This window comes from Triticum aestivum, chromosome 5A (genome assembly GCF_018294505.1).
Source record: "Triticum aestivum cultivar Chinese Spring chromosome 5A, IWGSC CS RefSeq v2.1, whole genome shotgun sequence".
Classification (NCBI taxonomy): Eukaryota; Viridiplantae; Streptophyta; class Magnoliopsida; order Poales; family Poaceae; genus Triticum; species Triticum aestivum.
The window spans coordinates 655,046,061-655,062,016 of NC_057806.1; the positions used below are offsets into that span (position 1 = coordinate 655,046,061).

Here is a 15,956-nt window from a genome sequence, read left to right on the forward strand (position 1 = left end):
CGTATGATATTGTCGGTCCTTCTTACAAGTCTTTTATCGCAGCACTGGATGCTGCAGAACCTTTGCCACGGGATTGGCAGGAGGCAAAATTAAACCCAAAGTGGAGGGCAGCTATGCTGGAGGAGATGGCTGCTCTCGACAAGAATAATACATGGGTAGTTACACCACTTCCCAATAACAAGAAGGTAGTAGGATGCAAATGGGTGTTCACCATAAAACATACACCAGAAGGCAAAGTAGAGAGATACAAGGCAAGACTTGTGGCGAAAGGTTATAGCCAAACGTATGGGCTGGACTATGATGAAACCTTCGCCCCGGTTGCAAAGATGAACACCATTAGAGCTTTAATCTCGGTGGCAGCGAATAACAAGTGGAAGTTGTTCCAACTAGATGTGAAGAATGCATTCCTTCATGGAGATCTACAGGAAGAAGTTTATATGGAGATTCCACCAGGGTTTAATGGGCCTGAGACAGAGGGTAAAGTGTGCAGATTGAAGAAATCACTTTATGGACTTAAACAGTCACCAAGGGCTTGGTTTGGAAGATTTTGCAAAGAAGTCTGCTCCTTGGGCTTTAAACAGAGCAATGCCGACCACAGCCTTTTCTTTAAGCATCACCAAAACAAAACTGTCATATTGGTGGTATATGTTGATGACATTGTGATTACAGGTAATGATGATGAGGAGATAAGGAATGTGAAGAAGATGTTGGCGAAGTCATTTGAGGTCAAAGACCTCGGGTTTCTTCACTTCTTCTTGGGAATCGAAGTAGCTTATGGGGCTGAAGGTATCTATCTCTCTCAAAGAAAATATGTGCTTGATCTTCTCACTGAAACTGGGATGCTTGAAAGTAAACCTGCTGCCACACCAATTGAAATGAACCTTCGTATTACAGCAAATTCAGGAGAACCTGTTGATAGGGGGAGATATCAGAGACTTGTAGGGCGTTTAATTTATCTATCCCACACTAGACCAGACATTGCATATGCAGTTAGTCTGGTGAGTAGATATATGCATGATCCTCGATCAAGTCATCTAGATGCAGTAAATAGAATTTTGAGATACCTCAAAGGGTGTCCTGGAAAAGGAATTCTTCTTTCATATCATGGTCATCTAGAAGTTGAGGGATACACAGACGCTGATTGGGCTGGGTGCCTGGATGATAGGAGATCCACTTCAGGTTATTGCATCTTTGTGGGAGGAAATTTAGTCAGTTGGAGGAGTAAGAAGCAAAGTGTTGTCGCCAGGTCCACAGCAGAAGCAGAATTGCGATCCATGGCTGCGGGCCTATGTGAGTTGTTGTGGCTTCGATTATTGTTAACTGAACTTCGGTTGTTCAAAGGAGGACCACTTAAACTTCATTGTGATAATCAGGCCGCAATTAACATCATAAACAATCCGGTTCACCATGATAGAACAAAACATATCGAAATTGATAGGCATTTTATTAAGGAGAAACTTGACGAGGGAGTACTTGAAGTAGGCTTTGTTAAAAGTGGGGATCAACTTGCTGATGCATTAACAAAGGGTGTGAGTGTTGTATCATTCTCAAAATTGTGTGACAAGATGGGGCTCTTAGACGTTTTCGCCCCATCTTGAGGGGGAGTGTTGTAGGGTGTGAGTTACAGGAGTGTTGTAGGGTGTGAGTTGCAAAACAGGGAAGTGTGAAGGGTCAAAATGTAAATGGAAGGTGTATATACTGTGAGGAGGAATGGATCGATGGTTGAGGTTCTTCCAGAAATCTCTCATCTTTTCTCCCCCCTTCCCCTGTAGCTTTGCTGGAGAAGTGAGATCAACCAAAAGGCCAGACAAAAGAGAACAAAAGAAGAATGCACTGGATGTCATGGGAGAAGATGACTAAACCAAAGCGTGAGGGGAGGCTTGGGTTTCGAGATATGTGTATTTTCAATCAGGCTCTTCTCTCAAAACAAGCATGGCGACTTGTCCAAAGACCTGATAGTCTTTATGCTAGGGTTATAAAAGCTAAATACTACCCAAAAGGAGATTTGTTGGACACGGTCTTCACCTCTGATGGATCTCCCGTGTGGCATGGAATTGAATATGGGCTTGAACTCCTGAAAAAAGGTGTGGTCTGGAGACTGGGAAATGGTAAGAGTATCCAAATCCTTCGTGACAACTGGATACCTCGGCAATCCGGCCTCTCCATACAATCCATGAAAACTAGAAGCCGGCTTAGATGGGTAAACTAGTTGTTGCTTCCCCATTCTAATGACTGGAACAAGCAGATCATTGCCAAGTTGTTCTACAATTTTGACTCGGAAGAAATATACAAGATCAAGCTTCCCCCAAAGCCAATGGGGAACATTCTAGCTTGGAACTATGAGAAGAACAGTACTTTCTCGGTTAGAAGTGCTTATCATCTTGGAGTTTCTTTGCAGGGGGGATCTAATGAAGGATCCTCAAAAAACCCCAGTATTGCTAGGGAGAGCTTATGGAATCTAGTCTGGAAAGCAAAGGTACCACATAAAGTCCGTATCTTCACCTGGAGGGCTGCCACTGATTCTCTCCCTACGAAGGACAACAAGCACAGGAGGACTCTTGAATTGGATGGTATATGCAACCTATGTGGAGCTACGGTTGAAAACGCACATCATGCTACTGTTGTATGCACAAAACAGAGAGCTCTTCGGGAGGAAATGAGTAAAATTTAGAAACTTCCGGAAGACAAATCAATCATGCCCTTCTCCCCGGATTGGCTTTTGCAAAGCTTGAGTATTTGCCATGGTGACATGAGGGAAAAACTTATGCTAGTTCTTTGGAGGGCTTGGCATCTGAGAGATGATGTCATTCACAACAAAGGTGAAGCTACTATACAAGATTCTGTGATTTTCTTGAGGAATTATTGGGAATGCCTATCCAGCCCAAATCCGGTTGTCAAAGATGTGAAGGGGAAGCAAAAGTTGCATGGAGGTAATTTGCAGTCTCCTAGCCTGCCTCCCCATGTTGAGGTGCTTGGCTGGACTAAGCCGCCTGCGGATCACATAAAGATCAATGTCGATGCTTCTTTCATTGCTGGCACGGGTTTGGCTGCGCTGGAAGAGGTTGGCAGGGACTGTTTTGGTGATATTGTCTTCTCAGCTGGTTGCCGTTTTCATGGATGCTCGGATGCAGAGGAAGCCGAAGTCCAGGCCCTTTCTTTCGGCCTTAACCAGGCTCGTAAACTGAATTTGAACAAAGTGCAGATGGAGACGGATGCAGAGGAAGCCGAAATCCAGGCCCTTTCTTTCGGCCTTAACCAGGCTCGTAAACTGAATTTGAACAAAGTGCAGATGGAGACGGATTGCAACGTTGTTGTGACCGCTGTGAATGACGATAATAATGTTAGCAGGGCCAGCTGGTGGGCTTGTTATGAGAGTTCTAAGGATATGATCAAGGAGTTTGGAGCTTGTTCTGTTTCCAAAGTCCATAGGGAGAGCAATGTGGCCGCGCATGAGCTTGCTGTCTATGCTAGAGTGAATGGGGATTTCTTTCTATTAGCTGATGTGCCACAAGCTTCGAAACATGTAATAGCTTCTGATTGTATTTCACACTTATTGATATGAATGAAGCTCTCCCTTTCCTAAAAAAAATGTTTTGTACTTCCTCCGTCCGGTGAAGAGTGTACGTTTGCCTTTAAAACTTGTCCACAAAAGAGTGTACACCAATACACTTTAAAGTAGAAAAAATGCTTCTTTCTCATCACACGGTAATCAAAATCAATAACATTTTACAGATGGTCTCCTCAATTTCTACATGCACTTAGCTCATTGACGGTTGGGTAATTAAAAAGAGAGAGATGGTGGCTTGCCCCTTTTCATTTTACTCCACTCCATAATTTGTTCTAAAATTTCTATATGTATACTTTCACTGGACAGAGGGAGTATGCCCATTTCCTCTGTGAAATAGCACAAGGCCACAAGCTATTCCTCCATTCCGAGGATTCGTCGACATAAACACTTTGGGACATTGATTGCTACCAACCTGGCAAATGAGACTTACAAATAAGCAGAGTTTAAAATAGCGTCAGCCTCAAAATACGCTTAATAGGCGCTAAATGGTGCTAAAGCCACTAAATCATACACAATGACGTTTAGCGTGATGCCTCTCCAGATGCTATAGCACCGAGATATATAGTGTGTTATTTAAAACTTTGAAATAAGTGTCAGTATAGCTCTCGAGTTCTTCCATGTCCCATGAGCTTTCACGGCATGTACTATTTTCGAAAGGAGAGACCGAGGCTAGCTCCAAATTTCGTTAAGAAATTGGCCAAGTTCCATGCCACACACTTCAAACAAACAAACAAACAGGGGAATTAAGACAAACTACAAACTCAAAAACACGACCATATTCCTGAAATAATAGCTCTACAGAAGATCAGATAGACTACACTCCTAATAAGCAGCAGATTATACAGCACAAATGATGTGAACTCTTTAGATGTCGACATCACCGGCGGCAAGTCTCTGAGTAACGGGACCCTCACCATGTCGACCTCCAAAGAATTCTTGCACCATTAGAACCATCCTCCTGGCTCCCTGCTGTAGACGTTTTCATAGCCCTCCTTCCTGCAGATACCCGTTGCCCTCTTGGTGTCTTTCATTTTTAAGTTTTTATCCTTCTATATTTAAAGTGTTAATTTCGTTTTTATTACCTTAAAATTTCAGCGTAAAATCACCATACAAATAGCCATTGGAGAGTGATGATGCTACACCTCCAACACAACGCCTTTTGCTTTGAGCTGGCAGATGCCCATAGATATTTTCTTTTAGTAAGTGGAGTTCCACGTCACTTCTTTAGCAATACCAGAATCACTCAATCAGGTGGTTATGCTATATCTGCAGGGGTCAGTTATGGAGATAAATGCACCTGTCGGTGCACGAGGGGTCTAATCCTCAAGAAGTAGATCTTCCGTTGGATCAATGGGTTTTTCTAATATGAAGTTCTTGTTAAAGCTGGTTATAATGGGGAGTAATTTATACTAGTGTCATGCATATGACACTAGTCTAAATTACTACATTCATAGTGCAAAGTAACATAATAGTAGTGTCATAGATGACTTCATTTATTAGCTTGTAGACTCGTCTTTTCTCGGAAAACGCTTTGTTACAGTAACATATTATGTTACTCTAAACACCTCTCTCCTCATTGACTACATATCACATAAACAAAATTTTCTTAGAGTGTGCTATGTTACTATCTAAGTTACTCCCACTATGACTAGCCTAACATGTTATCTGGACGCTAATGGAACCGAACTCTGTCGTCGCAAGCAGTGGCGATGGTTCTCTGCAGTATATTTTTTTATTTCCAAACTTCTACACAAACAAATGTTTCTTCTACTATTTGACTGTTTCTTCAGGTATTTCCCACAAGGAAAGTGGTATTCACAACATCACAAATGCTAATCTGCAGTCTGCTGTTAAATGAGGACAAATACTTACTACCTCCGTCCCATAATATAAGAGTGTTTTTGGTACTAGTGTAGTGTCAAAAACGTTCTTATATTCTGGGACGGAGGGAGTAGATTTTTTTTAGAAACGAGGCTATCGCCCGGCCTTAGAATAAGGCTCTTAAGATAAGGTTTATAAAATAGACCAGAGGGAAGCTAAAGAAACGATCTAAAAGGCCAACAAAATGCGTGAACTGGATAGGAAGACAAACAAATGAGTACAACAAATTTAATGCACCAATTGTTTCACGTGGAATCTTCCTTTGCGAGGAAAAGGCTGGCAATACACCATATATATTCAACAATAATAACAAGAGGCTAGAATGCAGGGCAGAGGTCTACCAATTTCTTGAAGTATTCTGCATCCCAAACTAACCCCTCTAGTCTATGGACGAAACTGCTGAGTTCATCTTCTTGCTCGCATCGCTCCTGCTTATCTTTTGCATCGACGGTGGCGCCAAGGGCTTCCCGGACTTGTTCCTTCGCCTCCATGAGGATGCCAGCCCAATACGATAGCCACTCCAGGTCTTCGAAGTCGCGGCTGTCAGCCAGCTCGACGGCCTTGGAGATCTCGCCGAATGCTGCCTCAAGCCTGTGACGCAGGAGCACAAACTCTTGCTCCTTCTGGTAAAGTGCTAACTTCTTACACGCCAACTCGAAGATATGCTTGTTGTTGCGCTTCTGGGAGTATTTGTTGTCGAAGATATGCTTGTTGTCGCACTTCTGGGGGTATTTTTCTTCAGGTGACATTTCTTCTGTCTTGTCCGACTTTGTCGATAAACTAAATAAGCTAGGCTCCACTGAGGGATTTCTATGTCTGGTCGAGCTTCTCCTCTTCCTCGTCTTCCATGTCGACAATGATCCACCGTAATGTGTTTGAGTTGCCTTTGGCAAGGCCTCAAGGTGAAGCAAACTTATGAACTCACTGATGTCTGGTGACAGCATTTCTAAACTTCCCAATGTCTTGTTCAGCCTTACCGTGTCGCCGCTGCCACTCGAGAACAGAATTGCTCTAGTGTTGCGAATCCCCTGCAACATACCGGACAGAGAATGCTTCCTGAAAGACAGGGGACCTACATCTGTAGCGGGAGCAGAAGCAGAAGAAGAAGCTGCTTCGCCTTGCTGCTGGTTAGGGTTATTGGTGTCGCTAGTCTCTTCAGCATCCTTGACCCGCTGTGTGAAACTGGCAAGAACCTCCATGCCTTGCAAGGCTGGCTTGTCGCGCCACTGGAGCAGCCACTAGTTCTTGATGGTGCGCTTCTGAGACGCCTCAACGGCGCTGTTGATCTTGATTAGCAGCATCTCTAGCCGCTGCAGCTTCTCCCTGGTGGCTGCATCCTTACCGTACCTCTGTATCAGGCCGGAGAACACTCTGCTGGTGAGCTCGCTAGTCACAGCCAAAACCACAGCGTTAACTGCCTCTCCTGCCATGTCTCCAAGGAGTTAGTGATCGCTGGAACTGCTAGATCTTCTCACTGTTGGATGTCAAACATGTCATTGTGCGACTTGCTGCCAGGGAAAGATTTTAGGTGATTAAATGTAACAGGAGTGGAGGAAAATAAGACAGAGCATTAGCAACAAGAATGCTCATGCTCATCGTATGCATCACCCTGATAAGGATGACCTGCAGTGTAAAACAAGGTTTGGCTGTGTACAGTTTGTCAGGTCAGACAGCCTATGAACAGCTGCTACCGGTTTGTTTTCATGCAGGCATAAGCCGGTACAAACAATGAAGGTTCCTATAGCGATAGAAACTAAGCTCGCAGCTCCAAAGGCCACAACACAAAGATAAAGGAGCACATCTTCCTCCTTTTACCCCACCAAATGCTGAAGCTGAACACGGGAATCAAGTAATGGAGCGGAGGGAGATTGATGGAATGCTTGGAGATTTGCTACTTTGTATGGGCACATTGGGCAGGGCCGTCAAGATTCCAAGGGGTGGGGGGAGGGGGGCGAGAGACCCCCCTAACGATCAGGTTTTCTGTGTAGCGATTACCCACGTGCGTGCTGAAACCGTATGAATGTGTAGCGTCGCCCCCCCCCCCCCCTATAGGCCGTCGGCTGTTGTTAAAGGCTTTAAAGATGAGCCCAATTGCATAAATAGAAAAATTAGCCAGCTATCTGGGCCTTGTCCAGTCATATTTGTCCCTCGCTGATCGTTATGTAGCCACGCAAGGTACTACAAAGTCACAACCGCGTTTCCCTAAATTTAGTCACAGCCGCCAAACAGATCGATAACCTCTTCTCTCCAAAAAAGGGCAGATCGATAACTTCCGCCCGCCCGCCCGCGTTGAGCTCTTACTCGGCACTTGCGGACGGCGAGTTGCGACGTACACATGCCGCCGGCCAGCCGGCCGGCCTAGAGTAATCGCAAAGGATTTCATCAAGAGGTGCATATACGGTTACCGTTAGTCTTGATTCCTCACTTCTTCTCTCTTAATCTTTAATTTGTTTGATTGATTGAATGTGTGGCTTCAAAACTGTTGAACTAGAAACTGCAATTATAAGAAATCAATCAGCAAATACTTGATTGTCTAATTATATGCTTACGGAGACATCAAGATGAACAGATTAATCGAGAACAATCCAATTGGAACTAGTAGCCATATTTACTTCCGAAAAAGTTGTTGAAACCTCTAATGGCGAGGTTGTATGAGGGCTGATCTTTACCCTTCCTTCTCTCTTTAATATAAAGTACTACACACAAAGGGTGTACAGTCAAATTCAAATTAATAAATATGTAATTTTATTCATATTGCATAGCAGTGATCATAATTTGCATATCAGTTATATTTACTATGCTATGCAATTATGTGTTAGACGATCAACGATGCCTCTAGACTCTTGTTCCCCCCTGCCCCCCTATCGTTATTTGCTGGCTCCGTCCCTGCCTGAAAGACGTCACATGACTATTGGCTACCACAATGGGCGGCCATCGTGTGGAAGGAATGGCAAAGGTGACAACAAGGCAGTGGATTGTTATGACGGTGAAGCAGCCTACAGTTCCGCATGTACTATGGACATGCCAGTCTTGGGATGTTCAATGTCATGCGGCTTCATATTCTTGTGTCTGTCTAATCACGTGCTTTTGTTTTTACAGTTTTGGTTGATCTGGCTTAGGGTCACCGACACCGACAATGTGCATACCTAGTTTGTCTCGCTGACTCTGGAATTTCTCTCACTGAAGGTACCCACTCAAAACAATCATTAATTTTATGCATGCAGCTCTGGTCAGTCACATACCTTGTTTGAGAGCTAGCTGTGGGCCCGTGGCTCAAGAAATGGTTGGTACAATCACCACCTGACAGGCCAGTGTCCAAATTTCCTGAAGAACCTCAACCAGCAGATGGCCGCTGGTGAGAAACTGCATCGGCTGTAGCTGCTCCCATCAGGATCCTTAGATTGAGGTGTCAGAGAACACAGGATCAAGAGCAACATGCTGGTCCAGTGCTAGGAGAAGCTCAAGAAGGCTCCCTCCCCATGGCAACCTAATATAGTAATACGGCATTTGCCTGTTGAAGCATGGCAGCACCCTCTTGGTTGGCAGCAACCTGCGAATCAAAAAATTCGACCAGATAAGCCCTCCTTAAAGCAACCGAGCCATTGGCCAAGCATCAAGCTCAAGATACTTACTGTTTCATACTGCATGTGCATGGAAACAGAACGTGTGGATTGAGATTCCGGCACTTGACGGCCGACACTGGTGCCAAATGTAATACTACTTGACTTGTAATACTGCCTTAGGAATATTTGCCCTGACTCTATGTTGGGAGGAAAAGAGAAGACCTTGATGGCTTGATTGGTTCTTGACATTTCCTGCAGAATTTAGTTTAACTAAGCTGTCTGTGCGAAGTTTCCAGCCTCATTTCATCCATACCCCTTAGCCGGTAAAAATAAAAACTAGCAGAGCAAAGGCCTTACTTACTATCAATTTTCAGTATCAGTGAATATCTCTAGGGGGGGGGGGGGGGGGGGTAAGTGGATGACACAAACTATGCCACATATCACCTCTTTTTGTCCATCCACTTCGGTTTTCTTGTATCTGCTACAATTGGGCCATCTTAATTAAATTAAACCTCCAGGTGATGATTTAAACAGCTGGCTAGTGGCTACTGCTATAAATCCACTATCCAGTATAACCCCTTCTCATCCTTTAGAGTTTAGTCTGCTCTACGCTCTAGCTATCCATACAAGTTCAGTAAGCAATGGCAGGACTACTTGTGTCTGCAATGGTTAGCGAGATCATGAGGAGGGCCGTTTCCAAGGTAACAGGAATGGTCAACAAGCAGTCGGCTGTCAACGAGAAGCTGCGCAAGCTGGAGATGCTGTGCATAAAGATCGACAGCATGGTTGAGGCATCTGAGAAGCATAGTATCACTGGCAACTATCTACTCAAGTGGCAGGAGAAGCTAAGGGACGCTGGCACAATGGGTGACGAGGTACTTTTTGACTTCCGATGGAGAGCCTTGAACAAAGCGAGCAAGAGCATCAACTATAAGATACACACACTCAGTGCTCTGACTTACACAAAGATTGTTGTGTCAAGTATTGCAGATTACTTCCACAATGCTGCCAAGATGCTACTCTCAAGCAATGACGATGTGCAGAAGTTGAACAGTACAGTGGAGATGTTGGAGAAACTATTGGCAGATATTGGTCAAGCTCTAGCAGGTGCCTGCGAAAGAGAAGAAACTAGAGATGCCGAAGAAGCTATCGGTAGATAATCAGGCGTTCTCGAGATTGGTTGAGCTTGAAGTTTTCATGGTGGAGGACCACACGCCTGCAAAATGGAAGAAACCATTTGCTATATGTAACCATCCATTGTTGTAAAAGGAAGCACATCAACATTGGAACATGAAGAGGGCACTTGACTCTATACTTGACTCCTGAATATGATAGGGAGTGTAAAAAGGGCAACACCTGTGAGATTGTTTTGTTCTGGACTGTGTAACTATTTCATGTTTTCAGAATAAAGTTGTTACAGCATATACATTCGGTACTGAAGCAATTTCTGTCCCTGTTAAAGTTCGATAGATTTGGGTCAAAATTTTATATGGATACCCAAATATGCACTCCCTGTCTATTTTAGAATTTTGCACGCTTATATACCCAATTTTCCCACATCTGGAAATTCTGTTGCATGTTTGACAATATTATTATCACCCTCAAATAACAGTTGCTGAGATCTCCATCATCAATAGGACTTACCTAGCAATCCTTTTTATTCTTGAGAATGTGTCATGCCAGTCTCTACAGTTCCGCATGTACTATGGAGTATGGACATACCAGTCTAGGGATGTGCAATGTTTAAGCAGCTTGGTATTGTTGTGTCCGTCAAATCCATGTTTTCTTTTCTTCGTGCTGGCCGACATGGCTTAGGGTGACATAAACTATGTGCACGCCTAGTTTGTCTCGCTGACTCCCTAATTTATCTCACTTAAGATGGCCACTCAAAACAATTATTTAATTTTATGCATTCTGAGACTTGACAGGCTCTGGTCAGTAACGTACCTTGTTTGAGCTAGCCATGGCACAAGAAGTGGTTGGTACCATCACCGCATCAGTGACCGCTGTGATCTCGGACAGGGCAGTGTGGAAGTTCCTGGAGAACCTCGATCCGCATATGGCCACTGACAAGAAACTTCAGCAGCTGGAGCTGCTCCTGTCAGGATCTGCAGCGTAATCGAATCATCGGAGAAGCAGACGAACGAGAGCAACAGGCTGGTCCAGTGTCGGGAGAAGCTCAAGGAGGCCTGTAGTGCAAAACAAGGTTTGGTTTACAGTTTGTCAGGTCAGACAGCCTATGAAAAGCTGGTACCGTTTTATTTTTCATGCAAGCACTAGACGGTACAAACAATGTTGATCGATCTATGTAAGAGTCAAACTAAGCTTGCAGCTCCAAAGGTGTGACAAGATAAAGGCATGGAGGTGTTTTTCATCTTCAAAAGGCGAGGAACTAGGTGGCAAGAGTAAATTGCCAAAAACCACCACAATTGCGTCACTCGGTGCGAAAAAACACCATTTTCATAAAAGTTGCCGAAAACACCGATTTTAAGTAATCGTGTTGCCGAAAGCACTAAACTGTTGATTGATCACGTTTTGACAGCGAACCTGACGTCCAGGCCCCACCCGTCAGGGCCACGTGGCAAGTGGGAGACGGTGACCACGGACGGTCGTTAAGTGGCTCGCATTGACTTGTTCGACCAGAGGGTGCGTTGGAGGTGTGCTCAATCCAGGGCAGCGGCGACGACCTGTACTCCGACGACAGCCCACATCACCCACGCGCCGACGTCCAGCTGCGCCTGCCCGCGCGCAGCGTCATGGGAGGTCCGTAGCCGCGCCATTGACGAGCTCGAGGTCCATGGCGGACAGCGGCGGTCGGAGCTCGGGGGCTGATGGCTAGGGGTCGAGGGCAAGCAGTAGAGGTCTAGAGGAGAGGGGAAAGGAAGAGGGCCTCGCCAAGGGGCAGTTGGAGAATATGGTGAGGTTGCAGGCGCTCTGGAGGCCACGGATCGAGCGATGGCTGTGGCGGCCATAGTCGGAGAAGACAGTCTGATTCGCCCGGCACGGGGCAGCCGGGGCGATTCCTTCGGCAGGGATGCTTGCGGCATCGTTTGGAGCTTGAGGGACCTCGGGGCAGCGGCATGCGGTCGTTGGACACGCAGGCATTGAGCGGCGGTGCCCGGCGCGCTCTGAACGGACTCGTGGCCGAGCTCGAGCACGAGGTGGGGACGGCAACCCGGCACCGGTGAGCCCGCGTGGCGGCTAGTCTAGGCTAGTGCCGTGCTACCAGCAACAGCGGCGCAGAGCCAGCAACAGCAAGTAGCAGCGACGCTAGCAACAGCTAGTCCAGGTGCGGGTGGCCAGCGATCGCGCGTGGCTGTAGGGCCAGGCTCAGCGCGCGAGCAGCAAGCAGCGGCGGTGCTAGACCGGCAATCAGCAGCGGCGCTAGCAACAGGAAGCAGCAGCTCATCCAGCAAGCAGCAATGGCGCCAGCAACGGCAAGCATCAGCTCGTCCAGCAACAGCAAGCAGCGCACACAGGGTGTTTGCGGGAATGCCTCTAGGAGAGAGAAGAGCAAATACGCTGACATGTGAGCCCTACGTCTAGTTTAACGGTGTTGCCAAACAATGTAAAAATTTGGTGCCACGTGGGACCGATGACAGGGCCCCACTGTCAGATTTTCTGTCAAAACATAATCAATTGACCAATTAGTGCTTTCAGCAATACGATTACTCAAAATCAGTGTTTTTAGCAAACTTTTTATGAAAACGGTGGTTTTCCGCACTGAGGGACGCAATTGTGGTGGTTTTTGGCAATTTACTCAGGTGGCAAGGAACACAGAGGGAAATCCAAAGCAAGCATTAGTAACAGGAGCATGAGCAATGGGCAATCGTGGACTTGTTACTGCTGGAGCCCTCCACTCACATTTTGTACATGTGGTGGAGGTTCTTATATGGCCAGCCCTTCGACCTTTACCTCGCCAATTGCTGAACAGGGGAATCAAGTAATGGAGCAGAGGGAGGTCGACGGAATGCTTGGAGAAGTGCTACTTTGTATGGGCACATTGGGCAGGGCCTGCAAGATGACGAAGGAAAGGGACTTCAAACTTTCAAAGGCTTTGCATCACTATTCTCTCGCAATGGGCAGCCATCCAGTGGAAGGAATTGTTAAGGAGTATTAGCATTGGTCTAGGAGTCCTTATTAGGCAATGTTTCTTTCCTTGTACCCCAAATCTTCTGTAACAGGAACGACAGGTAACACCAAGGTGGTGGCTCGTGGTGACAGACTGACAGTGAAGCAGATATCTAGAGTTTTACATGTAATAATTTTTTTCATGGCAATTTGCACGTACTACTATGGACATGTCAGTCTTGGGGTGTGCAATATTTGAGCAGCTAGGTATTGTTGTGTCCGTCTAATCCATGTTCTTCTTTTCTTAGTGCTAGACGACCTGGCTTAGGGTGAATAAAACCAACTATGTGCATACCTTGTTTGTGTCGCTGATCTAATTTTATTTCAGTTAAGATGGCCACTTCAAAAGAAACATTAATTTTATGTATATCGGGACATGAGAGGCTCTGGTCAGCGACTTACCCTGTTTGAGTGCTAGCCATGGCCCAGGAAGTGGTTGGTAGTACCATCACCGCTGTAGTTGAGCGATGTCCAAATTCCTGGAGAAGCTCAACCTGAAGATGGCAGCTGTTCCCATCAGGATTCGCAGATTGAGGTGTTGGAGAAGCACACGATCAAGAGCACCAGGCTGGTCCAATGACTGCAGAAGCTCAAGGAAGGCTGCCTCCCATGGTGACGAGGTGCTTCTCAGCTTCAAGCCTCGGATGTCAGAGAAGCCGCTCACTGGAACAGCGACACCCAGCATGGCGCCATAGTACGCCGCACCACTATGGTGTCATCCTTTTCCAGCGATGAGAGCATGAAGAAGCTCAACAGCACAATGGAAACGCTTGAGAAGGTGACGGACAATACTGCTCCAACAAGAGGTCATGTCGAACCTCAAGCAAAGATGTTGTATGGTTGTTAACACATCATGGTCAATTTGAGGATTAGCCCTATACATGCTGACATCGACAGATAAGCTTCAAGGTGCATATGTCCTTGGCTGAAACAGCAGGTGGTCAGGAGCTCCAGGAACTGACAAACCCCCGCTTAAAGGGCCTTGGCTAGGATCTGCATATGGCCATTAATATCGTTGAACTGTGCAATGGGTGGCGGAAGGCCGACGGACCCTCACCGTCGCTCAAGCCGCAGCCACTGATGGATTTCACGGCTTTGTGCATACCATAGAGCCTAGCAGCTGGGGACATGGAATGCTTCAGCCCATGAGCCGGTTGACTTCATTCTGTTAGCCTCACCAATTCCATCCCATGTTAAGCCAAACACGAGTCTTCCATATTAGCCTGTTCCAGAAGAGAGAAAGAAAAGCAATGAGGCGCCCTTGGTTCTCTAAGCATATATTTTCTGAAGAGAGTTCTCTAAATATTTCTGAAATAAATGTGGAGAAATGGGACGACCACTTTCTTCTTCAACCTCATGTTCCTAACGTGGCCTTTTTGCCCGCTGAAGCATGGCAGCAGCACCCTTCTTGGTTGAAACCAACCTGTGAATCACAGATTCCATGACCAGAAACCAACCTTAAAGAAACTGAGTCACACCGGTAAAGGACCATGCTAAAGATACTTCCTGTTTCATACTGCATATGCATTAGAAACTGAACATGTGGACTGGAATTCCGGCACTTGCCAAGGTGTTGGTGCCAAATGTAATACTTGACTTGTAATGCTGACTCTGGAATATTTTTGCCCTGACTCTATGTAGGGAATAGAAGAGAATACTTTGGTTGGTTCTTGACATTTCCTGCATAATCTAGTGTAACTAAGCTGTCTGCGCGAATTCCCCAACCCCATTTCATCCATTCCACCTTGGCCGACACAAACTATGCAAGCAAGGCCTCTTACTCCCAATCAATTTTCAGTCTCAGTGAATATCTCTAGGGTGGTAAGTGGATGGCAGAAACTATGCCACAGGTCACCTCTTTTTCTCCATTCATTTCTGTTTCCTTGTATCACTACAATTGGCTTATCATAAATTAAAACTCTAGGGGATTATTAAACAGCTGACCACTGCTATATATCCACTATCCAGTATAATCCCTTCTCATCCTTTAGTCTGATCTAGCTATACATACAAGCTCATTAAGCAATGGCAGGACAAGTTGGCTCTGTAGTGATCAACGAGATCACAAGAAGGGCCATCTCCAAGGTAATTGGAATGATCAACAAGCAGACAGCTATCGATGACAAGCTGCGCAAGCTGGACATGCTGTGCATAAAGATCAACAGTGCAGTTGAAGCATCTAAGAAGCACGAAATCACCGGGACCAATCTACTCAAGTGGCAGGAGAAACTGAAGGAAGCTGGCATAGAGGGTGATGAGGTACTTTTCGACTTCCGGTGGCGAGCCTTGACCAAAGCCAGCAAGAGCATCAACCATAATATAGGTACACTTGGTCCTCTAGCTTACACAAAGATTGCTGTGTCAAGTATTATAAAGTACTTCCACAGTGCTGCCAATATGCTGCTCTCAACCAACAAGGATGTGCAGAAATTAAACAGCACAGTGGAAATGTTGGAGAAGCTATCGGCAGATAATCAGGTGTTCTCAGTATTGGTTGAGCTTCAGGTTTCGACAGTAGAGAAGCATGCTCCTGCAAAAAGGAAGAAACTGGAGATGTTGGAGAAGCCATCAGCAGATAATCAGGTGTTCTTGAGATCGGTTGAGCTTGCAAAAGAGAAGAAACCAGAGATGTTGGAGAAGCTATCGGCAGATAATCAGTTCACGAGATCCATTAAGCTTGAGGTTTTGAATGGGGAGAAGAATGCTCACGCATCACAAAAGGAAGCACATCAACATTCGAGCAGGAAGAGAACACATGACTGTATACTTGACTCCATGAAGGTTATAGTGAGCGTAAAAGGGCAGGGCCTGTG

The 15,956-nt window shown here is 45.7% G+C and overlaps 1 protein-coding gene across 2 annotated transcripts; it reads right to left on the bottom strand.

Annotated features, from left to right (window-relative positions):
• Positions 1-5,245: 5,245 nt before the first annotated feature.
• On the bottom strand, positions 5,246-15,948 carry LOC123105673 (uncharacterized). 2 transcript variants are annotated; one of them, XR_006450974.1, is made up of 5 exons: positions 13,546-15,948; positions 10,960-11,201; positions 9,082-9,264; positions 8,692-8,999; positions 5,252-6,957 (listed from the first exon to the last, which is right to left on the bottom strand). XR_006450974.1 is itself a non-coding variant. In XM_044527781.1 (4 exons), the coding sequence occupies exon 4, from the start codon at positions 6,646-6,648 to the stop codon at positions 5,767-5,769; it is 882 nt and encodes a 293-aa protein (XP_044383716.1). In that variant the 5' UTR covers positions 6,649-6,957; positions 8,692-8,999; positions 9,082-9,264; positions 10,960-11,813; the 3' UTR covers positions 5,246-5,766. The 2 variants fall into 2 exon arrangements, 1 of the variants encoding a protein (XP_044383716.1); XM_044527781.1 differs by lacking the exon at positions 13,546-15,948 and having other exon boundaries at positions 5,246-6,957; positions 10,960-11,813.
• Positions 15,949-15,956: the final 8 nt, after the last annotated feature.